Raw genomic sequence first — 27,566 nt, 5'->3', positions numbered from 1 at the left:
GACTCCCACTCGGTCACTCTATACAAGGAAGGAAGGAAGGAAAGTATTCAATTTTTGAAAGGGAGTACCTCCTGGAGTCTTTTATTTTATATTATTACAGCCCCTAATAAGTAATCATAAAATAACCACCACTATTGTCCCCTCCCTTTTTGTGGCCACCCGTATTTCAAAGATGAGAATGTCTCACATTTATTTAAAGACCTTTTTTTTTTCTCTATAGAGGCACAGGGAAAGTTTTGGAGAAATTTTTAGACTTTCTGTAACAGTAATCTTTCTTAATGAATCAGGGTTACAGACGCCAAAATGAACCTGTTAGTTTACAGTTGCAAACTATGATTATGACAAGAGACACATCTATTTGGATTGAAACTCCAGATAATCCAGAAAAACATAATAAAAAATCTAATTTACTAGAACTGATAATATAGTTAACATATTTTGTCACACTCTTGGAGGAGTTATAAGTTTTAAAGAAGGAAAAGTTGTAAAATAATTGTAAACAAGGTATTTTCAGATTAGACTTCATAATACATCAAGGACTTATATAGGGGTTTGGGAATAATTTAACTCAGAATACTCCATTTGGAAAACACAGTTGTTTACTATATACTATAGCATATTTTATAAAATGATAGTTTAACAACAGATTCAAATTTTCTTGTAGCTAAGGAGATATTTTATATATTAAAAACAAATATATTAAAAATGGTAGCTTTGTGAAAGGTTCACGCAAAGCAGTGACTCAGCTAAAGTTAGGGTATTGCTTTACAGCAACAATAATACTAATAATAAACAGCTAAAGGTTTAAAATATTGATGAATGATATCCTATCATTCTTTTTAAGTTCCTGCTTTTATTAACATCTATACGTGAGTAAATACACTTCTGAATAAGAATCACACACCATTGCCTGTTGGGAAAATTGTTTTTATTTTAAAATGATAAACAGAAATATATAATATATAGGAAACTCCTGTGCTTTATTTTTACATTTTTTGGTATAAACAATAATGTTATCCAGGTTGAAGCACAAGGCAGAAACTTGAGAACAATTATTACAAGTAGATTCTCTTGCCCTCCCCCCACCCCACCCTCAAATATCCATAGAAACTTTTAATGGCTGCATGGTTAGGTACCTTTAGAATGCTCCAAAGCCAATACCTGGCTTTTAAGTTTTAACAGGATGATTTTGAATCTTAGATTTAGCAACAATTCTTTGCTCTCCATTCCACTTGCTTGAGCATATAATTAAAAAGAAAACCCATATCCTAACTTTAGACCTCTACTCTTCTAAAAACTTGTCTAAAGAAACTAAATTAGGGAGAAGATCAGAGCAAAAATATGAACACTTGTCTCTTCCAAGCAGGCGGGCTTCCACCAACTGATCACTGTTACTCCAGGAAAATTGAGGTGAAGAACAGTATTACATTTACATCAACAGACCCATAATCAACAGGTTAAAAAAAAAGTCCTGCATTACAAGGACTCTTATCAGTTACCAGCTGGAGGTCTGGGATAGTTTGCCTAGTTCTCTCGGGACGGCTACAGCTCAGATCCACAAGTAGAAATTACATTTACACAACTTAAGTTTGCAAATAGCCCTACAGATAGTTAAATAAGGCCTAACAACCCAGTGGTTTTAAAGTATTAAAGGCAATTTAACAATTTAACAGTGATTTATCTAGTTAAAAGTAAAGGTTTTATTTTTTTTAAGAGAGGTGAGAAAATCTAAGAGAAGGAATAGGAATGATTTGATTTATAAGCTGAGCATATTTCCTTTGCTCTAATTCAGCTGCAGAAGCATCACAAATTTAGCATTGCACAAGTACTGATTTTTTTAAAAAAAGCAACAAAATTAGTTTCCTGTGAACATTTTCATGTACTGAAAACACCACACAGTTTATATCACTTTGAAAAAATATATTCAATCTACATCAATTCTCAAATCCTCTCAGTGGAAGTTACCATTAGCTTATATATTTCACCATTACTTCTGAAATAGAAAAGATTGCAGAACAAGGGGCTTGACATTGTTGGAGTTACACATTTTAAATTATCCAGAAACTGAACAATATGATGTTTTGAGTTTTCCTCCTATGTTGTTTCTGCTACAATAACATAGAAAGATATGCATTATAACCATTGAAAAAAGATCACTTGAGTTTGCTATTATTAAAACTCTAAGAACTAATTAATGTACTTGTATACAAACAAAGATATTATCAGTGTTAAAACTTGCTGAAATCTGTTCATAATATAAAAACATTTTATCCATGAGGTGTTTATTTTGTAATTTTTTTCTGAGGAGTCAACAGCTCTAAGTCATTTTGGGTACATTTTATCATGTCCTCAAATAAGGCAGGCATATTGTTGCATATACTTGAAAAAAAACGGTTGAATATTAAATTCAGATCCTTAATTATTAGAAACAGAATATTCAGTGGGTAATTAAATTGTTCAAGGAATTAAAAATGATAGTGTTAAGACTTAATATTTGAATGTAAAAGTCAGCAAAATCTTGACTTATTTTACCTCTAATATTTCACAGTGTTGGCCAGATCTTAGCTAGATTAAAATACGTAATAGTTGAAACAGTAGGGTAAAACCCTACAGAGGAAGTGGACTACGAACAATTGTTATTGGATTGAAGAGAAATCTTTCACATCAGGTCTTTCCCTTTCTGCTGCAGCAGAAAAATAAAAGAATTATTTTAGCCCCACTTAGCCTTTCAGAAGGAAAAAGGCTCAAGAGTATACAGGTTCATTTTCCTGATGACGATAAAAAATCCTCTCCTTGAAAGGATCTAACTCCATGAATGATCAAAATAGATCATTCTAGTTAGGGTTAACAACAAAAACAAACTTTCTCCACATTAGGATTTAAAAAGCGAAACTTAAGTATGCTACCTAAATTACAATGCCACTTAATATACATTATATATTAAAAAAGTAAAGTCAATGCTAATAATAAAATTAGAAATTCCACTGAAAAGGGGGCTTTCACACATATTCTTAAAAGATTTGTTCATTATTATGTTTTGTTTTAAATAATATCTTGTGAAATTAGAAACTTGTGTAATAAAATGTCACATTCAACTAGTAAGGATTTTTAGCAGTAATGTGCATCGATACATCATAGCTTTTTTATGCAAAGTTTTCCTTCTGGTCTAGAAATGAAAATAGATCGTTAGGGAGAGAACAATTTGCACTCCCAAAACTACATAGTACATCACAGTATTCATGTTCTGAATTTAAATTTGGCTTTTCTGGGTGTGTGTGTGGGACTTCCTTAAAAAAGATAAGAGAGGCATAAGATGCTCTCAGTGAGCAACTGAAAGGGGAAGTTTGAAGTCTACACTAAAAGTTTGCTTCAGTTTGGAGAGAGGGAGAAATGGACGTGATTAAGGGGGGCTGCGGCCTGGGGTAGGGGCGAGCGGCTGCGCAGCGGCGGGCGGTAGGACCGCGCAGACGCCACTCGCCCTGCAGCGCCCGCGCGTCTCCGAGAGGGCAATTAGAGGCGCACAGGCCGCGCCGGGCAGGGCGCTGTCAGCCTTAATCTGAGGGCTGACGGGCTGCCCGAAGCCCAGCGCGGCCCGCAGGAAGCACAACCAGTGAACCCATATTGCTTTGACAGTTGCACTCATCTAGAAATAATGCAAAACGCTATTTAGATGTATATATCACGACCCTGTGCTCTAGGAAGAAAACAATCTAATGAGGGGCCGGGAGTCTGCTCGCTGACACAAGCCGTTAGGAGCAGGGTGGAAGCATGCTCGAGCGTGGGTCCCGGCGCCCCTCCCCGTCTCCCTCGCTCTCCTCTTACAGCTCTTCGTGCTTGATGCGGTGTGAGCGCCGTGTCAGAGCCGGCTTGAGGGAATTAGTCTTGGCTTCAGAGGCTTCTGCAAAGAACTTGAAAATAGACTGGAAGCTCTTCCAGGAAGTGAGCTCGTGACGGTCGGTGCCTGCAAAAAAACACAGATTAGGTTACGAGGACCTTGCTCCGGAGCGCCAAAGGTGGGGTGGCTACCGCCAGGCCGAGTCTAGGCGCTGGCCTTCCGCATTCCGCCTCTGGAGCTCGAGCCCCGCCCCCGAACCCCCCTTGGCGCACCTAACCGCCGCCCCCCCCCCCTCCAAACCACACCTTTACCTGCCGTTAAGTTTGGCCCCGGGGCTCGGAGGAGAGCTCTCGTCGTCGGCCAAATGCGAGTCGGCAGCCTTTGGGGCAACGATCTGGAGCCCTCTGCCGCCTCCCGCCTCAGCCCCATCGGGTCCCCAGCAGCAGGACACGGCGGGGACTTCCCCGCAGGTCGCCCGTGAGCAGCCTGAAGCCCCCAGAGGCCTCAGCCCCTCCGGGCCAATCGAGGCTCGCGGCAGGAAGGGCCACTCCCATCCCCGCCTGGAAACCACCCACTTCCCCAGGCTCCGTGAGCGCGAGGATTGGTCTCCCCCGTGGGAATGGTCTCCCCCGTGCGCGGAATCCGGCTTCTGCACCCACTCCAGGCATCAGCATTTCTCTGCTTTCCAGGAGAAAAAAAACCAAATCGGATTTTTCTTGCCTCTCCAGATAGCGTGCTGTCAGAATTGCCTCAGCGAGGCCACTGAGACCAAATTGTACAGGATGCTTAATAAAGACCAGATACGAAAATGTCCAAGCAGGCTACTTAAAAAATAAAAACAAAAACAAACACCCCCCCAAAACAGGTTTTAGGGGGCAGTTTTTGAAAAGCTAAGAAAAAAATGTTTCAAAGCAGTGACTATTAAAAGCGTCTAGACTCCCTATTTTGTCAGGAGAAATTAAACTTACAAAACGCAGGCTTAGTTGTTAACTTACTCGTTGTTATAATAACAAATTTACTAGTCTGTTATAAATAACAAATAATAACTTGGTTGTTATTTTATCTTACCATAGCTTCTCTCTGTGGTTTCAATTTAATACTAATGTACAGTATCTTCCAAATCCGATTCACCTTGATTTTAACTGGCAAAAAATAACATTTATGTATACATAACAGATGAGCGCATTACTCTGCTTTTGATTCCTTGAGATAGTTTATATCACTTTACCAGATTCATAACTAAACAATTTTTAAATTAAAATATAAAGATAATTACTAAGACTCTCCCATAGAAATGAGTAACTTTAAGACAGTTGAAATCTCTTCCTAGATCACTCAATTATGCAGAAAGATACTGCTTGGAAGTCTCCAGATTCAGGGCCTCTGTCTGATACTTTAACATTGTTAATGATAATTCTTTAGTCTGTAATAGTAGGTCATTGCTATGGTTACTCTACAATGGTGCAACACTTTGCTTTCCCCTTCAGCTATTCGCTGAGACCTGGTAACCACATTTGTTGCCTAGCAACAGTTTTGTGACAGTATCACAATTTCAGAGTTACAACAATAAGGATGCTATGGCTGCAGTCGACCAGAGAGAGCAGAAAGCTACAGTCTGTGCATGTGACTTAGCTGTGGGAGCTGACCCTACCAGAGAACCCCTCTCTTTATAGGTGCCCTCACAAGGATGCTCTATCTTCTCCTCTGCAGAATGGCTTTGCAAACCAGCATCTGAAACTAACACCCAATACTGAAGTCATATCCTTGAGAAATATCTGCCAACACTACTACATTCAGACTTAAAAATGAGGTCATTTCTCTATTTGCTTACTCATTTTAGGCAAAATTCAATGCTACTCAATGGGAGAGAGAGAGATGAGTGTTAAGTTTATCCTGGCATATCCTAAAGTGACTGACTAGATTTTGACAAGTCTTAATATAATTCCTGAGGAAAGAAATTACACATATGCCTGTCTGCATCAATAGGTGTGTAAATGTCTAGTTTTTAAAAATATATATAACATCCAGATATTTATTATTATAATTTTGAACTTGGAGGCATTTATATTCTCCAAACCCAAGTGAGCAGTTCTACACATGTTCAGACATAAACTTTAAATAATATTTTGTGGGTATATCTAGAAGGGAGCCCAGTTTCTGAGTAGGTTTATGAAATGCCTGTCCGTATTTCTGTAGTGCTTGCAACTCTAGTTTCATTTCAACAATAACTACTAATTGCATTTACAATGCTAAAGTATTTTTTCAATACATTTTTAAAAGATTTTATTTATTTACTTTTAGAGAGAGGGGAAGGGAAGGAGAACGAGAGGGAATGAAACATCAATGTGTGGCTGCCCCCTCACTGGGGACTTGGCCCACAACCCAGGCATGTGCCCTGACTGGGAATCGAACCAGCGACCCCTTGGTTCACAGGCCCTGCTCAGTCCACTGAGCTACGCCAGCTAGGACTATAATGATAAAATATTTTAAAATCAATTGTATTCTTTTTGAAAGATTATTCTCAGATGCATACTACCTGGCAATCCCCAAACACAGTACGGAAAAAAAAAAGGTGTTAAGTGTCTCTTTTCCTTCTCATTTCCCATGCTTCCAGGCTCATTTGGCATTTCCTCCACAGTGATCACACTTAACACTTAGTAGTGTTACCAAGACTATGATCAATTTGTGAGCTTTCTCAGGGTACTCTTCTCATAATTCCTCCCACCCCTTGAAAACCAATTCAATCTACGAATCTAAAGGGACCCAAGGAGTCAACGGTCTGAAGCATTTTTAACTCCTTTATTTTTTTTTTCTCTCCTGGTGACAATCTTTTTGAAGGATGAACAAATTTCCCTAGTGATAAAATCACTACAAAGGTGTTTTAGTTTTAGCTTATGATTACTCTCTGCTTGATTAGCCCTTGGCTGAAAATACCAAAGTCCCTGAGATAACTAAGTATCTGCACTGGCTCTCAACATTTACCCTTGTAATTTAAGAGTATAAATAATGAGAATGTGTGCTCTGTCAGAGGAAGGAAAATTGCTAGGAATAAAGGTTATAAGCAAGGTGTGTTAGAATCAATTACAGAGAATAGGATGGAGGAGGGAAAATTCTCCTTAAACTAAGGAGTGTTAACATGAATATTTTATAGAAAAATGGCTATTTTATATATCTTGAAGTAGATTTTTAATAAATTTAAAATAGCTCTTGGAAGGTAAGTAATTGCATGCCCATCTGGGGCTGAATATACACATTTCAAGGACATGTTTGGAGACCATTTAAAAAATTTTAGGACCAAAGCTCAATTAAAATATTTACAAGTTAATATGAATACCTACCCACAACAATGCTTAGAGACTGAAAACTTTCAAGAGAAGCTTTCTAGTATTAAAAACATACAACACTTTAGGGAAAATTATGAGGACAGAAACACTAGGGCATTATATTCATAAAATGACATAAAAAGGAAAAGTTTAGACCAATCAAAAAAGCAGCCACTTATCAATAAGCTGCAATGACGTGTAGGTGACATGGAAACTATTCCATTTGGCATTAGCCATGCTATTTGAAGGAGACAGACATGGTTTGATAGTGCCTGGTCTTTCCTCTACCACAACTCTGCCCTGATCTGAAGTTCTTCTTTTTAGGGATTATGAACTTCTTTCCACTTTTCAAACTACCATTTTACTAACATAGAGAGCTTACCACAGTGTAGGATTTTGCATATTAAATACCTGCCATGTTCTCAGGGAATGATTTTTGTATCCTTTTGGATTGAAAGCCTTGTTCTTAATGGATAAATTACCTCTGGGGCACATTCAGTTTCCTAATCCATAAAATCAAATCAGTATTAAAATAAAATGTACAGAATCTTAGTTCCTTGTTACAAAAATGTGTCTTTGCTCAGTTTCAATCAGTGGTTCTTAATGGGCATGGTAGTGGCCTCTAGGGCATTTTGGAAATTTGCAGGGATATTTTTGATGGTCAAGATGATTGGAAGGAGTTATTAGCATTTACTGAGAGGAGGAGGCCTGGGATGGTGGACATCCTGGAGTTTGCACAGCAGTACAGCACTATGAATTGTTCTGTACCAGACACAGATTTTAAAAGTTCCACCAGCTATGCATACCTGAAAACAAACAAACAAACAAACAAACCCTATGTACATAATTAAATGAGTTTAGAATTTAGATCTGTTTAACGAATAATCTCGAAGTATTTTTGGCATGGATTTTCCAGTAACCCAACTATAATGTAAACTGAAGGGATTTTGTACTTTATGTTGTTCAGAATAATACCCAAAGTGGTTTTACCACGTGATAAAATCTCATCACAGATGGCCTCACTGTCCGCTGCACTTGAGTTGCCAATAAACACACCTGCCTTTGTAGCTGTTGAATTCATGGTGATTCTATGCACAGGACCAAGTACCTCACTACTATATTATGCCTTCTCATGTTGATTTCCTGAACACTTCAAATGTTGATATGCATATTAGTTTTATTATGAGTTGCTTTTCTTCTTCTTTTTATATGTTAACTGATCATTATAATAAATTAGCAACTGTATTAGTAGATGGGTTATGTTATCTTTAGATTTTATTTCAGCGTAGTAAAAGCAATGTGTAATATTTGTTGTCATAGGAGCTATATAGATGATCAAGGGTCAGCTTAAATAAAAATGAAGTTAATTCTTTTTTATTACATTAGAGCTTAATTTCCCCTATAATCTGAATCCTATTCTATCTTTTATGCTTATACAGACAATAAAATGTTTTTTATTTCTCTTAATGTTGCTTCCAAAAATACAATTTTTTAATGATGTTATTCATTGTGAAATAGTCAAAAAGTAGGGGACAGGGGTCCTTTCAATTAAAATACTATAATGAATATTTACCCTTTATCTATCACTTGTTTTTAAAAAGTAAAATGTAGCAATTTTCAAAGCAGTAAAGATAGCACAAATGGTCAAAAGAATTAGAAACTTTAGTGTAAGGGATGAGACTATGAATCATATAAGAAAGATCAAATTGCTAAAACATTTCATTTCTTTTCCCAAAAGACTATATATTTAAGAAAAAGTATCTTATAATGGAACTGAGAAAGAGGGAGCTTACATTTATGTAACAGCATTTAGAAATTAAACAAAAATGGTTGGAAATAGCACTGAGAGTGGAATTCTCAAAGAGTAGGATAAGAGAGAAGAAAACATTGCTGTATCTCCTCTCTTGTCTATTCCCTTTCTTCCTGTGATGGGCAATCCAAGTATTTCTTCCAAGTCTGCTTTGTCCACACTCTTCTTCATTTGGTCTGAGTACTTATAATTTTTTTTTTTCCTGGAGAGGGCAAAAACCATGCCAAAATATGCTACTGAGTTAGCAGCCAAAATCCTGATATGTTTACTTTGGCAACTATCTGAAGCTGTACCTCATTTTATGTAGTAGATGTCTTAGAAAGTCATATGTAAATGTAATTTCTGTAAGTAGAATATTTTAAAGGAAGAAGTAGGTTATTTACTTCTTCAATTAATCTTTTAACAAACTGAAGAATTCTCTGGGAAAACAAATGATCATTTTTAAGTGATATTACACACACGCACGCACACACAATTTGTTAAGAGATTAGGCTTACAAGTATAATATGATGGACAGTCTAAGTAGGTTCTCCCCAAAGAGATAATTTGGAAGAATTTCTTGGTCAGCCATTTACTATTCTAATTATTGCCAGTCACCTTATATTTTCATGGTCCTACACCAAAAGGTCATGGAATAATTTCTACAATCTATGCATAATTTACATTTTAGGGTCTGGTTTAGACCCTATACGACTGCTCACAAAGTTACCTTTGAATATGAAGTATCATTTTACTTATTTACTTTTAGAGAGAGGGGAAAGGAGGGAGAAAAACATCAATGTGCGAGAGACACATCAATTACTCTGCCTCTCACATGCTCCCACCTGGTGACCTGGCCTGCAACCCAGGAATGTGCCCTGACAGAACCAGCAACCTTTTGGTTCACAGGCTGGTGCCCACTCCTCTCAGCCACAATAGCCTGGGCTAAAGTATTATTTTAGTATCTTTTTTCCAGGGGGGAAAACTAGCATGTGCCCCTACCCTCTCACTGAACAACCCTCCATCCCCTCACAACAAAGGCATTAGTTTTTAAAACAAAAGGAAAGGAATACATTTAGTAAGTTTCCTATGATAAAAGGTAAGAGGAAAAAAAACCTAGAAAGACATGAAACATTAACAGGATAATATATCTATGATATTTTCAAAGTGACAAGGCTGGATTTTAAAATTGATCTTTAACAAGAAAAAGAAATATGGGCAATTAGGAAGTAATGAAGACCTTGTCAATATAGCTATGTTGATAATAACAGGTAAGGGAACTCTTGAGAAAATCTAATATATAAAAATCAGGAGGTCTATAATATGCATTATTGAGTCCCAGTGGGATCAGTAATGAATTTATGAGCTCACCAGCAGTTATTTTTAGAAGTTATAAAGAATTAGAGAATACCAGAGCACTGAAAAAATAATCTGCCTTCTAAAAAGATATAACCACTAAAATTCATTTTAAAATGAATTCTATAGCCTCTAAGGAGAACATCATTAAAAAAATCCAAATTTACCAATATATAAACCATGGAGAGTGCCTAATGGAGACTCTCCAAGTTAGAAGGCACAACTGTGGGTGGGACACAGGAACACTGGGTGACTGGTAATAAATGGAGTAGGGTAGGGTGTTCATTGAGACTGCGTAAGGGAAATGCCAAGAGTAGGTCAGTAAACATGTTGCCATTACCCTGTTAAATCTCCTGTGTAAGATACAGGCAAGTCCCTTTCCATTCCTAACACTGTTGCAAGCCCTTTAAAGTTGAGGTTGTGTTGAGATCCTACAGGCAAGTCATCAAGCTTGACCAGAGATAAGGAATAGGCTGAAACAAAGACATAAAATCAGTGGTAGAAACTTTTGGGTCATTTGCAGCTTCTGGGGCAGCCTGTCCTTTCCTTCTGCTTTTCTTCTCTGTCTCTCATCTAGGGAAGAGAGTTGCGGGGCAGAGAGCTACAGGACACTGGTTAGCTTAAGACCCAGGGAGACAACTCTGGGAGGCAAACTAATTCTTTTTTTTTTAAGATTTTATTTATTTATTTTTAGAGAGGGAAGGGGAGGGAGGGAGAGACAGAGAGAGAGAGAGAGAGAGAGAGAGAGAGAGAGAGAGAGAGAGAGAGAGAGAGAGAGAGAGAGGGAGAGAGAAATATCAGTGCGTGGTTGCCTCTCCCACTGGGGACCTGGCCCATAACCCAGGTATCTACCCTGAATGGGAATCGAATAGGCAACCCTTTGGTTTGCAGCCTGCACTCAATCCACTGAGCTACGCCAGCCAGGGCTACACTAATTCTCTTTTAAAAAATGATTCAATAAAGTATAATTGACATACATTATATTAGTTTCAGGTGTACAAAGGAAACTTATTCTGTGGCACAGTAGACAGTCTGCAGTAGCTGTGGATCTCCGACACTGAATCAGTCAGACCTTTCTAATAACCATCTCCTAGCCCATAATAGACAGATACATTTTTATGTTTCAATGGCCTATCAAACCCAGACAGATGGTGTGTAAGTGCATTCTTTGGTTTTAATTCTTGTCTCACATGGTATTCTTACTGTTGCCACAAGGCCTGGCCTCCATGGATGATACTGTTTCCCTTCAACATTTGAGCTCAGGTGTGGGCAAAAGCTTTCTTTTCTCAGTTTCCCTTTGTCATTTTCAAAAGTAACTGTAACAAGGGATTGTAAGTGCACAGAGCACTAACCAAGGAAATGCAAAGAACCAAACAGTGGTTATTCCCATAAGCACAGGTTTCTGATACGATTATTCCCAACACAATCAGCAAAGAACTGAACTGGGCCTCATTCTAAAATAAAACAGTGAGAAAGGGCTTTCTGTTCCTGGTTAGGTATCCTATGGCTTATGGCTGGTAGTGTGTTTGTGTGTGTGTGTGTGCGGGGGGGGGGGGGGATAAATTGCAAAACACTTTCCATGTTTCTAAACAAAGTAAAACATTAACTACTTCATTCCAAATCTTCTGTTGTCCTCCTCTCTCAATTGTGGATTCTACTCTATTTGTGGGCAGATAGTTTTTCCAGAGGTGCTGTGATGGGTTAATTTATACATTCATATATGTATTTATTGTATGCTGGGCACTATTTCTTGGGGTTGCAGATGCAGTGGTGAGCAAAATATATAATGGCTCTGCTCTGTAGCATATAGGTTAGTAGGGGTGACAGGCAGTGTCAGAAACACTGTGAATAAAACACAATAGCGGGATATGAAGAGATGAGGAGGAGGAGAGGTGGTCTGCAGGTGCTCAGTTTGGACTGGATGGAGGAGACCTGTGACCTGAAACCTGAATGGCAAAGAGCCAGATGAAGGCCCGGCGCTGAGTGCTGCAGGCAGAAATCGGGAACAAGACCAGGGGCTCTGAGGAGGCAAGAGCTTCCACAGCCCAGGAATGGAAAAGTGGGAGTGACGAGCACAGTAGTGGAGAGGGAAGGTGGTAGAAGATGGTTCCCAGAGGTGAACAGCCTCCAAGCCATGTGAAGTCTCACAGGCCTTAGTGAAAATTTTAAATTTTATTCCAAGTGCAATGGAAGGGCTATTTGCAGAGTTTCAAGCATTTTAGAAAGTACACTGTTTGTCACGTGGTGAATGGATTGTGGGGAGTTAGGATGATGGATTTAACCCTTCCTGATTGCATTTACTAACCCCTCCCATCTCTACAGCATTCCCTGGGGCTCACTCTTCTCCTACACATTTCAGAATATAAAATCCACTTGCTGGTAGCTCACATAAATTAATGAATGATACAGTAATAGTGATATTCAGTAAGAGCTGAGAATCAAATAATACTTCAATGTAGTGAATACAAAAAGTGGAGCTGAACTAGAAATAGTATTTTCCTAAACAATTCTGCTCTTGTTATATATGCTGATACCTTTGGTTTCTTGGCCTTTAGAAGGACTGTTGTGTATGGTGGGAAGGTACTGGATAGGGAACAATACACTGCTACAGCATTCCATTTCTGCATGCAGTCCAGAGGTAACTAACTAGTGGGCTTATTCTTCAGGCAGGCTTTTCCATTGAGCTTTTCATTTCTGTGAATGGACACAACATTCTCTTTACTCTAGCTCAGAGCGTTTCAGTCATCTGCGTTTTCTCCTCCAGTGTTAGCTGACTCCCGATTATTCAGTTACCAAACCCTGACAATTACACCTCAGCAGTTTTCCTAATCTCTTCTTTTCCAACCCCCCACACTGTAATCACTCTAGACTTAATGACCTATCTAGAATCCAGAAATACCCTTTTAACTAACTTCAGTGCCTTCAGTCTCTCCTCCTCTACCTTGTACCCTGGTATCAGATGAAAAGTTCTAAAGTGTTATTTGTGTCTTCTCTCTTTCTCTGCTCAAAGAGAGAAGAGAAGATATCCAATGGCTCTCTTACTCTGTAAAATTAACTAGAAATTCCCTAATCCATTCTTTGGTTCCAGTCTTATTTTTTCCCCTGGGGTTATCCTTCCAATCTTCTATAACTACCCACTATTTTGCCAGGGTCAGCTCAACTGACATTGCTTAAACCTTTCAAACGTCTCAGGTACTGGGCATCTGTGAGTATGGTGATTCTGAAGTCCAGCCAAGAGAAGAGATTACCATCGTAAAGATATTAAAGGCAGGAATCAAACTTTACTCATCTTCAACATAGATTGATAAATTATACCTTATGTTAAAGTGTATATTAGCTTTTAGTGTTAGAAATAAATTCCTTCAAAACTGGAATGTAATGACAAGTTGGACACTGTAATTAAAGTTGAAGGAAGTAGAGTGTTTTTCTTGAGCCTCCAACAAACTGACCAAGGGTTCCACAGTCCATTAGCAACTAGTTGATAAGCACAGATAAATACTGAAAGCATTGGCTAGATCTCTTTAAAAATGTAAATACAACTTACTAGAATCAAGAGGTTTAGGAAATGGTCAGCCCTGAGAACAGTTAGAGAATCTCTAACTGTTCAAGAGCTTGCATTTTAATCCCAAAATGGAGTTGGCTTGGTCCAAATTTAGATGTAGATAAAAACATATTAAACATAAAATAAGACCCTAGATAAAACTTTATTTCATCGGTAAAATCTAAAGTTCAGAGAGGCTGTGAGAGGCCAAAGTTACTGCAGGCAAATATAGTCAATATTTACAAATTGGTTAAGCACTGAAAATGAAAATAATTTTCAGAAGATAAATATCTAATTGCTTTAAGATCCACTTCAATATTTACTTCCTCTAATAAACTGCCTTTACTTCATACCAACTACTCCCTTTCTTCATGTTTCAGTATGTTATATATGGTGTGTACTAGATTATCATATACTTGCTTTGTTTAGCTAGTCATTTCATATGTGACAAATACCTTATTTTGTCTCCAAATCCTTTGGAGGCAATGCCTCAAAACTTTTATTTCATAAATTACAGAGGCTTAATAGATGTTTGTTGTATAAACAATTGTCTGGAACAGTTCACCAGAAAACTGATGTTTATTAAATGTTATTAAAAATATAACAAAACATAGAACTTTAGAAATTTTCTATGGTTTTTAAACTACAGGGTCTGGCACAAATAACACCTCTTTTTTATTACAAAATCATAAGCATGTAATTCTGTAACATAACAATATCATACTCAAGCATATCATATGACATTTTAGGTGAAATGCTCAAATTAAAACTATAAATTATCACACTCATATTATTACCCTACCAACCACACTCAAGCAGGCCTTTCTTCTGCCAGACTCTGTATTTTAATGGTGATTCCCATTTTGAAATTAAGGAAATGGAGGCATACAGAAGGTCATGAGGGTAAAAACTTGTGAATTGACAAAGCAAAGTGCTATTGTTATTCTGAATACATGGATGAATCATTATATGAGCTTTTGTGTCCACAGCATCATTTTGTATTGCTTTGTCAGACTTTCAAAATCATAGCTCTTTGCTTTGTAGCCAAAAAGAGAAAGGAGGAAGTTGTCAAGTAGCCATTATAGATTATTCCAGTCACTTAATGATTTGGAATTGTACTAAAGCTCATAGGCCAATTTTGGGAGAATTGGAATATTTACAATACTGGGTCTTCCAATTGCCGAACATGATTATATATATATGTAATATAATATATTCATATATATATTATTTATATATCTATAAATTATACTTACCTGAGCACACACTTATAATTTTAGAAACGGCAGGAGAAAGGGAAAGAGAGAGAGGGAGAGAAACATCAATGTGAGAGAGAAACATTAACTGGTTGTCCCTCCTATGCACTTCAACTGGGGACGGAACATGCAGCCTAGACATGTGCCCTGATGGGGAATCTAACCCTTGACCTTTTTGGTTTAATGAGATGATGCTCCAGCTAACTGAGCCATACCGGACAGAGCAAACAGATAAGTGCTCTATCTTGCCATTTATTTAGATAATCTTTGATGTCTCTGAATGAAGTTTTATCATTTTTTAGATAAATTAATTCATAATCACATTTTTATTTTGATATAATTGTAGATTATATGCAGTTGTAGGAAATAACCCAGATTGATCCAGTGTCCCTTATATTTTCCCAACAGTAACACCTTGTAAAAACTGCAGTGAAGTATGACATCCAGGATGGTGACAATGCTACAGAACATTTCCATCACCATAAAGATCACTCAGGTTGTCCTTTTATAGCCACGTCTACCTCCCTTCCAGACCCCTCCTTAATCCTTGGCAACCACTAATATATTCTCTATTCCTGTAATTTTGTCATTCAAGAATGTCTTGGAACTGACTTTTGTAAACTTAGTTTCTCTGGATTTTTATCCAGGTTGTGAGTATCAGGAGTTTGTCTCTTTTTTATTGCTGAGTAGTATTCCATAGTATGGATATACCACAGTTTGTTTAACTGTTGAAGGGCAGTTGGGTTGTTTTAGTTTTTTTTTTTTCTATTATAAAGCAAGCTGCTATAAACATTCATGTACAAATTTTTGTGTGAAATAATTTTCATTTTTCTGGGGTAAATACCCAACAGTGCAACTGCTGGGCTATATATTAGCTGCATGCTTAGTTTTTCAAGAAACTGCCACACTGTTTCCTGAGTCATTGAACCATTTTACATTCCTTCTAGTAATATGTAGGTAACCTAGTTTCTTTGTACATTTGCCAGTAATGTGTGGACACAGGGTAGACTGATCCCTCCCACTTTAATCTTCTTCAAAATTGTTTAAGGTATTCTACTTCCTTTGCCTTTCCATATATATTTAAGAATAATCTTGTTTATATATCTACTGACCTTGCTCCAAAAGGTATCAGTTTGGGCTCTGGAGGATCTGGAGACTAAAGTTAGTCATGCAGGTGGTCAACCATGTCAATGTAACCAAGACCCAATGAAAACTCTGGACACAAAGGTTTGGGCTAGCCTCCCTGGTTTACAGTACTCTGTGTATTCTGTCTATGGCCATACCACCCTGAACACGCCCGATCTCATGTGATCTCAGAAGCTAAGCAGAGTAGGGCCTGGTTAGTACTTGGATGGGAGACAATACTCTGTGTATTCTCACACACTGTTGCTGGGAGGGGATGGAAATGTCCCTGACTTGACTGTAAGAGGACAACTGGAAACTCATTCTTGGAATTTTCTTAGATCTGCCCTACGTGCCTCTTCCTTGGCTGATTTGAATCTGTACCTTTTGCTATACTAGATTGTCACTGTGATATAATAGCTTTCGATGAGTTCTGTGAGTACTTCTGGCAAATGGCCAAGCCTAAAGGTGGTCTTAGGGACACTCACATGCAGTTTTTATCAGAAGTGAGGGTGGTTTTAGGTACTTCAGAAGTTTATATCTACAAAAATTCCTCACTGGGATTTTGAAAGGAATTATGTTAAACCTGTGTATCAATTTGGGGAGAACTGACATTTTACTGTGTTGAGTGATGAACTCTATGAACATGATACGCCTCTTAGCTTTATTTCTTTAGTGCTACATATTTGTTGATGCTACTATAAATAGATCTTTAACTGCTTGTTATTGGTATGTAGAAATACAGCTGATTTTTGTATAATGATTTTGTATTTAGTAACACTGCTAAATTAGCCTTCTCATCCTAAAACTTTTATCTATAGGTTTTGAATTTTCTATATAAAAAATCATATCATATATGTACAATTTCAGTTTTGTTTTTTCTAATTTTGGTAACTTTTATTTCTTTCAGGCATAAGTTAAAAAATTTAAACTATAAACAAAATAGCCTCAAATGTATTCATATTATTAATTAATGAAATGAGTGAAATACCACATAAAGTAAATTATTATGAATAATATAAAACTAGCATAAAATTACATTTTCTACTCTGGTGATTTTTTGGATGATACACTTAAAAAAGACCTACCTCTGTCAGGTACTATCATTTAGTTGCTGACTACTGGTCAAAAAGGCTCCCTGTCACCTGATGTTCGTTGATGGCACTTCCCCTATTAGCCCTCTCTCACTCCTCCTTTGTAACTGTCAGTTTGTTCTTTTTTTGGGGGGGGCGAGGGTCCAGTGAACTTTATTGATGGTGCACAACAAGGCAGGGCTCCCTAAGCTCCTTCCCTCTTCAGGGGGTCTAGGATGGAAATTGGAGGTTGGGAGAGTCTCGGTGTGCTAAGGGATTGATTTGGGGCAAGGACTCCCCAGCAGCTGAGGGTCTCTCTTCTTGTCGCTGGGGCTGGTGGTCCAGGGGGTTCTTACTCCTTAGAGGCCATGTGAACCACAAGGTCTACCACCCTGTTGCTGTAGCCAAATTCATTGTCATACGGGGAATTGAGCTTGACAAAGTGGTCATTGAGGGCAACGCCAGCCCTGGTATCAAAGGTGGATAAGTGGGTGTCACTGTTAAAGTTTCAGGAGACAACCTGATCTTTGGTATAGCCCAGGATGCCCTTGAGGGGGCCCTCTGATGCCTGCTTCACTACCTTCTTGATGTCATCGTATTTGGCAGCTTTCTCCAGGTGGCAGGTCAGATCCACAACTGACACACTGGGGGCAGAGACATGGAAGGCTATGCCAATGAGCTTCCCGTTCAGCTCAGGGATGACCTTGCCCATAGCCTTGGCAGCACCAGTGGAGGTAGCGATGGTGTTCTGGGCAGCCCCTTGGTCATCATGCCACAGCTTGCCAGAGGGCCCATCCATGGTATTCTGGGTGGCAGTGATGGCATGGACTGTGGTCATGAGTCCTTCGGATGACCTTGGCCAGGGGTGCTAAGCAGTTGGTGGTACAGGAGGCATTGCTGACAATCTTCATGGAGTTGTCATACTTATCATGGTTCACACCCATCACAAACATGGGGGCATCCGCAGAAGGGACAGAGGTGATGACTCTCCTGGCTCCACCCTTCAAGTGAGCTCCAGCCTCCATGGTGGTGAAGACACCAGTGGACACCACAACATATTCAGCACCAGCATCACCCCGTTTAATGTTGGCGGGATCTCACTCCTGGAAGATGGTGATGAGCTTTCCATTGAAGACAAGTTTCCTGTTCTCAGCCTTGACTGTGCCTTTGAACTTGCCATGAGTAGAGTCATACTGGAACATGGAGATCATGTAGTTGAGGTTAATGAAAGGGTCACTGGAGGCGACAACATCCACTTTGCCAGAGTAAAAGGCAGCCCTGGTGACCAGGTGCCCAATATGTCCAAACCCGTTCACTCAGATCTTCACCATTGTGTCTCAGGATTGAGGCTGGCTCTGTGCAGGAAGATGCGGCTGTCTGTCAAACAGGAGGAGCAGAGCACGCCTCAGTTTGTTCTTTAATACCAGATAATATTTCAAGAATATCAGGACAAAGAAAGCTCATGAGCACTTAAATTAACAATAACTTCCACTAAGGACTGATTCATGATAAAAACCAGGCAGAACCAGGTATGGCTAAAGAATTATATAATTAATTATCCTTACTGCATCCTTACTTAACTTCACTCCCAAAAGACATTTCAAATCTCTAACCAAGCTTTCCATAAGGGTTTTTCTGAATCGTCCAGAAGACCCACAGGATGAAATCTTCCATTATTGTCAAGGAATGAAATTTTCTCCTCTGGAATTAAATTTATTTCTGGGTTTGTAAAATATTTACAATCCTGGAGTTTGAGATATTGTAATGAATGTAAAGTATATTTTACATGTGTTACAAAATTTGGCAAGTACATATTCACACTTTTTTGTTTTGTATACTGACTAGAAGTAACATTTTAAATTTAATTATAGGGCCAAAAAGATCCTTTTCTCCCCCAAGTGTTTTTTTTTTTTTTAAAGATTTTATTTATTTATTTTTAGAGAGGGAAGGGAGAGAGATAGAGATAGAGATAGAGATAGAGATAGAGATAGAGATAGAGAGAGAGAGAGAGAGAGAGAGAGAGAAACATCAATGTGCGGTTGCTGGGGGTTATGGCCTGCAACCCAGGCATGTACCCTGGCTGGGAGTCGAACCTGGGACACTTTGGTTCCCAGCCCGTGCTCAATCCACTGAGCTACGCCAGCCAGGGCATCCCCCAAGTGTTTTTTAAAATTTCTTTCCAAATAGGACCTATATATTTCAAATTATATTTTATTGATTATGCTATTATAGTTGTCCTGATTTTTCCCCCTTTGCCCCGTCTCCACCAAGAACCCTCTATTTCCTCAGACAATCCCCCCACCATTGTTCATGTCCAGGTGTCATGTGTATAAGTTCTTTGGCTACTCCATTTCCTACACTGTACTTTACATCCCCATGTCTATTCTGTAACTACCTATTTGTACTTAATCATCTTACCTCTTCACCCATCCCTCCATACCTCCCTCCCATCTGGCAACCATCAAAATGCTCTCTGTATCCAGGATTCTGTCTCTGTTCTTGTTTGCTTAGTTTGTTTTTTAGATTCAATTGTTGACAGAATTGTATTTTTTGCCATTTTATTGTTCATAGTTTTGATCTTCTTTTTCTTAAATAAGTCCCTTTAATATTTCATACAATAATGGTTTGGTCATGATGAACTTCTTTAGTTCTTTTCTTGTCTGGGAAGCTCTTTATTTGGTCTTCAAATCTAAATGATAGCTTTGCTGGGTGGAGGTCCCTGCTTTTCATGACTTTGAATATTTCTTGCCAATTCCTTCCAGCCCACACAGTTTCTTTTTTGAGAAAGCAGCTGATAGCCTTATGGGAACTCCCCTGTAGCTAATTAACATTTTTCTCTTGCTGCTTTTAAGATTCTCTCTTTTATCTTTAAACTTTGTCATTTTAATAATGATGTTTCTTGGAGTGAGCTTTTTGCATCCATCATAATTGCAACTCTGTGCTTCCTGGACTTGCATGTCTATTTCCTTCACCAAATTAGGGAGGTGACAAAGATTTCATTATTTTTTTATTTCATTATTTTTTCAAATAGATTTCCAATTCCTTGCTCTTTCTCTTCCTGTTCTGGCACCCCTACAATGTGAAAGTTGGACCTCTTGAAATTTTCTCAGAGGCTGCTTATACTATCATTTTTTGGATTCGTTTTTCTTCTTGTTCTGATTGGTTGTTTTTTGCTTCCTTATGTTCCAAATCATTGATATGATTCTTGGCTTCATTCATTCTACTTCTGTTTCCCTGTAAATTGTTCTTTATTTCAATTAGTGTATCCTTTGTTTCTGACTGGGTCTTTTTATGCTGTTGAGGTCCTCACTAAGTTCCTGGAGAATCCTAACCAGTGTTTTGAACTCTGAATCTGATAGATTGCTTATCTCCATTTTTTAGCTCTTTTTCTAGAGTTTTGATCTGTTCTTTCATTTGGGCCATTTTTCTTTGTCTCCTTGTTCTGGCAGCCTCCCTGTGTTTGTTTCTATGTATTAGGTAGAGCTGCTTTGAGTCCGTGTCTTCATAGCATGACCTAATGTACTAGATGTCCTCCTGTAGGGTCCAGTGGCACAGCCTCTCCTATCACCCAAGCTGGGGACTTGAAGTATATCCTCCTCTTGTAGTTGAGCCTTGACTGCTGTTGGCAGATCAATGGGAGGGATTTACCCAGTTCAGTCAGCTGCAAGGATTGGCTGTGACCACTTACCATGAACCTCCACTCTCCAAGCTGTCCATTGGATAGGCTGGCCCTGGGGTGTCTCAGGTGGTACAGGCCAAGGTGAGCCCCCGACCTGTGTTTTTCCAGGTGTCACCTTGCCTCAGCTATAAAGCAATCTGAGATGGCTGCTACTGTGCTGGGCTTGTCGATTACCAGAAGCCAAGTTATGAATCTAGGCTGGCTGCTGCTAGTGCTGGGCCTGGGCCTCACTGAGGCCCGCTGTTGCTTGATAGGGTTTAGAAAGTTGTGAACCATGAGTCATGACTAGTCCTTCATATGGAAAAGGTGCTTGGGTGGGCCAGTAAGTAAGGCGGGGTGGAGTCTCTGGGAATCTCCAAGGCTGGTCAAAGACTGTTAGCCAGGTTGACAAAGTCTTGGATATCGCTCTAACTTGCTGGCTCTGTGGTGGTAGGGCTCAGCAAAGGGAGAATGGCCTCTGCTCACCCTGATGCCAGACACTTCAGTCTCTCCTCATATGCCACTGGCGTCTTTTAAGCTGCTACCCTGGTTTGGAGCTCAGACAGAGTGAATCTGAGTAGGTGAGTCCATGTGTGGGTTTCCTGAAACTGCTTGGGACTCCAGAAGTTCCTTTCACTGACTTCATTCCTGCTTGTTTTTGCAGCTATAATTTGTGGGGACTTATCTTCCTGGTACTGGAGCCCTGGGCTGGGGGTTCTGGTGTGGGTCTGGGACTCTTCACACCTGAGATATCCCTCTGAAATTTTTATCCACTACACATGTGTGAGGGACCAGCTTGTTCTGCATCTGTGCCCCTCCTACCAGTCTGAATGGATGTGGCTTCTTTGATTCTGCAGTTGTCAGACTTCCATTCAACTTGATTTCTGCTGGTTCCGAATGATGTTTGTTCCATATGTTGTAATTTTGATGTGGTTGTGTGAAGGCAAGTCATGTCTACCTATGGCGCTATTTGACTGGAAGTCCCCCTACCCCAAGTGTTTTAAAATCAGGATCAGAATTATTACTTGGATATTGTTAACATAGCAATGGATGGGAATTATTTCCCAAAGAATCTCAAATATATCATTTGGTTATCACTCTAAGTGGATGGCATCTATTACTTTATTTCATAGAGAAAATTTTAAAAAATCATACTCCACTGACCAGTGTGGCTCAGTTGGGCATCAGCCTGTAAAACAAGAGGTTGCTGGTTTGATTCCCAGTCAGGGCACATGCCTGGGTATGGGACTGGTCCTTGGTTGGGGCACCTACAGTAGGCAACCAGTTGATGTTTCTTTCTCACATTGCTGTTTCTCGCTCCCTTCCCTCTCTCTAAAAATAAATAAATAAACAAAAAAAATCATACTGATGGGAAAGGCCTGAGAAGCAACTTACAAGGTTAGCTAAGGTGGAGGATTAATCTCTCTTCAGTTGGTCAGATTTCCATGCTTCTGACCCAAAAATTTATATCCATCAGTAGAAACATGGATAATGGAAAACTTTCCTAAAAGAAGCTGTGAAATTAGGAAAAACTAAATTTATTAGAATACCCATTAGCTAGAAAAAAATTTACAAATTGTGAAAAAGGGAGTCTAAAACCTTACACTTCTACAACTATTTAATACCAAAAATTTTAATATCATAGTAAAAATATAGTAGTAGTGTTACTTTTGCTTGTTTGCATAATCGTTATTTATTCAAATCCTTTATTGAAAGAAGCAGTTGACAGTGATTCCACTGCTGGGAATAAACACTAAGAATCCCAAAACACCATTTCGAAAGAACTTATGCACTCCTGTGTTCGCAGCAGTGCTATATACAACAGCCAAGTGCTGGAAACAGCCCAAGAGCTCATCAGTAGATGAATGGATTAAAAAATTGTGGTACACTTATATGATGGAATACTGTGCAGCACAAACAAAGAAGAAGGAATTCCTACCCTTTGGCACAACATGGATGGAACTGGATAATATTAGGCTAAGTGAGAGACTTCCAGCCAAGATGGAGGCATAGGTGGACACTCTTTGCCTCCTCGCACAACCAAAATAAGGACAACAAAAATTGAGAAACAAAAAATAACCAGAACAGACAGAAAATTGAACTGTATGGAAGTCCTGACAATCATTCATCCAGACTGGTAAGAGGGGTGGAATCAGCTGCTGGCAGAGAGGGGTCACGGCAGGAAAAAGAGGTGGCTAGCACACCCCAGTGGCAGACTCTGGGCACAGGGAAGCAATGAGCAGACCCACTGAGGGGCGCAAGGCAGCTGGCTGTCTGCAGTCACACCTTTGGGCACAGATAAACTAGGTGAAAATGGGTGGTGAGACAGACTGTGTAACCCAGGGCCCCAGGGCCCCAGTGCCGGGAAATAAAGCCTAAAAGCACTGATTGAAAACACTTGTGGGGTTGAGGTGCTGGGAGATACAGCCCCACAGGAGCTTTTGTTGGAGAGACTCACAGGGTCCTAGAATGCACACAAGCCCACCCACCCGGGAAACAGCACCAGAAGGTCTCAATTTGCTTGTGGGAAGCGGCAGAGGGGACTGAAATCTGACAGAGAGTGGAGCAAGTGCCATTGTTTCCTCTCAGACCCCATCCCCACATACAGTGTCACAACCCAGTGACTGGGTTGCCCCACCCTGGTGAACACCTAAGGCTCCACCCTTCATACATAACAGGTGCAATCAGACCCCCCCAAAAATGGGCTCAAACGGAAGAACAAATCAAAGCCAAGAGACAGCCAACCTATCAGATGCACAGTTCAAAGCACTGGTGATCAGGATGCTCACAGAATTAGTTGATTTTGGTCGCAAATTAGATGAAAAAATGAAGGAAACACTAAGTGAAATGAAGAAAAATGCACAGGGAACCAATAGTGATGGAACAAAAACTGGGTCTCAAATCAATGGAGTGGACCAGAAGGAAGAAAGAAACAACCAAACAGAAAAGAATGGAGATATAAGAATTCAAAAAAATGAGGAGAGGCTTAGGAACCTCCAAGATATCTTGAAACATTCCAACATCCAAATTATAGGGGCACCAGAAGGAGAAGAGGAAGAGCAACAAGTGGAAAACTTATTTGAACAAATAATAAAGGAGAACTTCCCTAATCTGGCAAAGGAGAGACTTCCAGGAAGTCCAGAAAGCTCAGAGAGTCCCAAAGAAGTTGGACCCAAGAAGGAAAACACCAAGGCACATCATAATTACATTAGCCAAGGTGAAAATGAAGGAGAGAATCCTAGAAGCAACAAGAGATAAGGGGACAGTCATCCAGGAAGGAGTTCCCATCAGAATGTCAGCTGATTTCTCAAAAGATATTGCAGGCAAGAAGGGGCTGGAAAAAAGTATTCCAAGTCATGAAAGGCAAGGACCTACATCCAAGATTGCTCTATCCAGCCAATCTTTCATTTAGAATGGACGGGCAGAAGAAGTGCTTCTCAGATAAGGTCAAGTTAAAGGAGCTCATCATCACCAAGCCCTTATTGTATGAAATGTTAAAGGGACTTAACTAAGAAAAAGAAGATAAAAAACATGTATAGTAAAATGACAGCAAACTCACAATTATTAACAACCACACCTAAAACAAACACAAAAACAAACTAAGCAATCAACAAGAACAGGAACAGGAATGGAGATCACATGGAGGGTTAGCAACAGGGGAGTGGGAGGATTATAGAGGGGGAAAAGGTACAGAGAATAAGTAACATAGACGGTAGGTAGAAAATAGACAGGGGGAGGGCAAGAATAGTATGGAAAATGTAGAAGCTAAAGAACTTATGACACATGGACATGAACTAAAGGGGGAGGAATGTGGGTGGGAGGAGAGTAAAGGGGAAATGGGACAACTGTAATAGCATAATCAATAAAATATATTAAAAAATATTATGCTAAGTGAAATAAGCCAGGTGGTGAAAGACAAATACCATATGATCTCATTTATAAGAGAAATCCAATGAACAAAATAAACTAATGAGCAAAACAGAACTAGAGACATGCATATAAGGACCAGACTGATGGCTGCCAGAGGAAAGGTGGGGGAATGGTGGAAAGAAGTGGAAGGGAGTAGTCAAAGAACACATATGCTGACCCATGGACATGGACAACAGGGTGAGAATTGACTGTGGGTTTGGGGGAGATGTGGTCGCACTGGAAGGAGGAGGGCAAAAGGGGTAAAACTGGGACAACTATAATAGAATAAAGAAGAATAAAACAAGCATTTGAAATGACTTACATATACATTATAGTAGACTAACAGAAAATGGAATCCTGGCTGGTGTAGCTCAGTGGATTGAGTGCCAGTCTGCAAACCAAAGGGTTGCTAGTTCAATTCTCAGTCAAGGCAACATGCCTGGGTTGTGGGCCAGGTCCCCAATGGGGGGCACTCGGGAGGCAACCACCCATTGAGGTTTCTCTCCCTCTCTCCCCTGCTTCCCCTCTCTCTAAAAATAAATAAATATTTTAAAAAAGAAAGGAAAAAAGAGTAAAGAGTAAAAGGAATAGAAAAATAGGATAAAGGCAGGGATAAGGTAAGAGTAACACACGAAGATTAATAATACAAAGACCTGTACAACTGCCAGATGATGGCTGATAATTTGGCTGAGCTTTCTATTGACCAATACAGAGAGGGTAATGCAATTGACTATGAGTCACTGCATCTAGGTGTTAAAAGCAAAGCAGTTGTGGAGAACAGCTGCTTTTTATGCTTGTACCTTAGTGCAAACTTATGATACAACACTAAAGAGCAACTTGGGAGAAGTAACTCAGAGGACATAAAGATAATATCTTTCAGGTGACCTAATAGTCTGTGGTAGTTTGGCTTACTCAAGAGATAAAATTAAGCACATCTAAAGGAATAGATGGACTGTATCTCCTTTAGACAATTGTATTTTTTAAGGTAATTACATTATTTTTATTTTTGCCCAATAAGAGCTGAGCAACAGAAAGTCTGAAGTTATATTCTCAGGCAAGAACTTGGGTGGCAGATTATTTTTGCGATTTTGGGGCCATCAATATGCTTTAATATCCACTCAAATTATGAAGGCTAACAGGATATGTGCCCAAATAGATGGCCATTCTCTACAAAAAGGTGTGTGTGGGGGTGTTGAGGGAGTGCCTGGGAGGAGGAAGGGCCAAGATTTTAAAAATAATAGTGTTGACTTTATTCCAATACATGAATATTGGAATAAATAGATCACAGAAGTCTCAACTTGGATGGCATGCCTGTAAAACTTTCAGCCTAGGTATGATATTCCAGCCGCAAATCATTATCAATAAATAGCCCATAGAATGTAGAGAATTTGTAAAATTCCATTTTAAGCAAGTAGATTTAAAGTTGTAATATGACTGTAATATATAGTCCTAGCAATTATTATCACTACTAAGAAATAAAAATTAAAATTATTTGAGTATTTACTATGTTCCTGGCATGGCACTAAGCACCTCAATACACTAATTCATTAAAACCTGAGAATAATTTTACAAAGTAGGTAGTATTATCTTTACTTTGCCGATGAGGAAACAGGTCTGGCGACATTATGAAATTTTCTAACTGCGGTGCTAGTAAATAAGAATATAGGATCCGTGACTGCAGGGACTTTGTTTTGTTCACCCTTTATTTCTACTGTGCTAGGGTAGTGCCCAACCACAGAGGCTCCTGATAAATATTTGCTGAAGTAGCTGAGTCCAACTGCCAGCCTCTGAAACTTTACAGTACAGGGCTATGAGAATACAAGCCTGTTGATGGTTTCAGTTTAAAGCAGCTGACTGCTTCTTTCTTTCTTAAAGTAATGGCATATACTCCATCAACTTGTGTTGGTACAGTAAGTGGAAAAATGATAGCTATCTTCAGTGTACTGATGTGGACTTTTAGAAGATACTTTGTTGCAGTTAAGAATTTTTTCATTTTCATATTCTTTTCCTGAGCTGGTTAGCTTAATTATATCAAAGTTGGGTTTAAATAGCAAATGATTCACTTCATTTAATAAGGATAAATATGTATATAAATATATATAAATATATATATAGAAATATATATATATATAAATAAATATATATAGAAAAACAACTATAGACTGAATCCTTTAAAGGGTTAAGGAAAGTTCACAATTACTTTCTGTTGACCAAAGAGGAACAGGATTGAAACACATGGATGGCCCAACAAAAAAACAGTTTCAACTGGAATTTTTCTCACTGATAGGCCAATACTATACAAAAGCCAAAAAAGTACACAAACATTTACTGCATTTGTTCTATTTAATTTCTGTAGGCATTCCTTTCTTCTCCATTAACTTATTAATTTCATCTTTTAAAGCCAGGTGAAAATCTGTTGTAAGAGTCTGTTTTTTTAAAAGATTTTATTTATTTATTTTTAGAGAGGGAAAGGAAGGGAGAAAGAGAGGGACAGAAACATCAATGTGTGAGAGATACATGGATTGGTTGCCTCTTGCACGCCCCCAACTGGGGATCAGGCATGTGCCCAGACTGGGAATTGAACCAGCGACCTATCAGTTCTCAGGTCAGCACTCTATCCACTGAGCCACACCAGCCAGGGCAGATTCAGTTTTCCTGATTATGTTTTTAAAGGTGGACACTAAACATGTAAGTTAGTATAGGA

General features: G+C 39.0%; 1 protein-coding gene and 1 pseudogene across 4 annotated transcripts in view; both read right to left on the bottom strand.

Annotated features, from left to right (window-relative positions):
- Positions 1-906: 906 nt before the first annotated feature.
- The window catches only part of FAM172A (family with sequence similarity 172 member A), a 414,546-nt gene continuing 387,886 nt past the window's right edge, over positions 907-27,566 (bottom strand). For 2 of the 4 annotated variants that reach the window (XM_045847842.1, XM_045847845.1), the window contains one exon: positions 907-3,961. In XM_045847842.1, the coding sequence (XP_045703798.1) occupies positions 3,819-3,961 (143 nt within the window). In that variant the 3' untranslated portion in view covers positions 907-3,818. Of the gene's footprint in view, positions 3,962-18,496; positions 18,673-27,566 lie in introns of those variants that run through there. The other 2 variants (XM_045847843.1, XM_045847844.1) reach the window with 2 other exon arrangements.
- LOC123824599 lies at positions 17,648-18,626 on the bottom strand (annotated as a pseudogene).

Source organism: Phyllostomus hastatus, unplaced genomic scaffold (genome assembly GCF_019186645.2).
Source record: "Phyllostomus hastatus isolate PE091 unplaced genomic scaffold, TTU_PhHast_1.1 phas_contig_58, whole genome shotgun sequence".
Classification (NCBI taxonomy): domain Eukaryota; kingdom Metazoa; phylum Chordata; class Mammalia; order Chiroptera; family Phyllostomidae; genus Phyllostomus; species Phyllostomus hastatus.
Note: the sequence above shows the minus strand (reverse complement) of the source record. Positions and strands in the feature narration are given on the sequence as shown.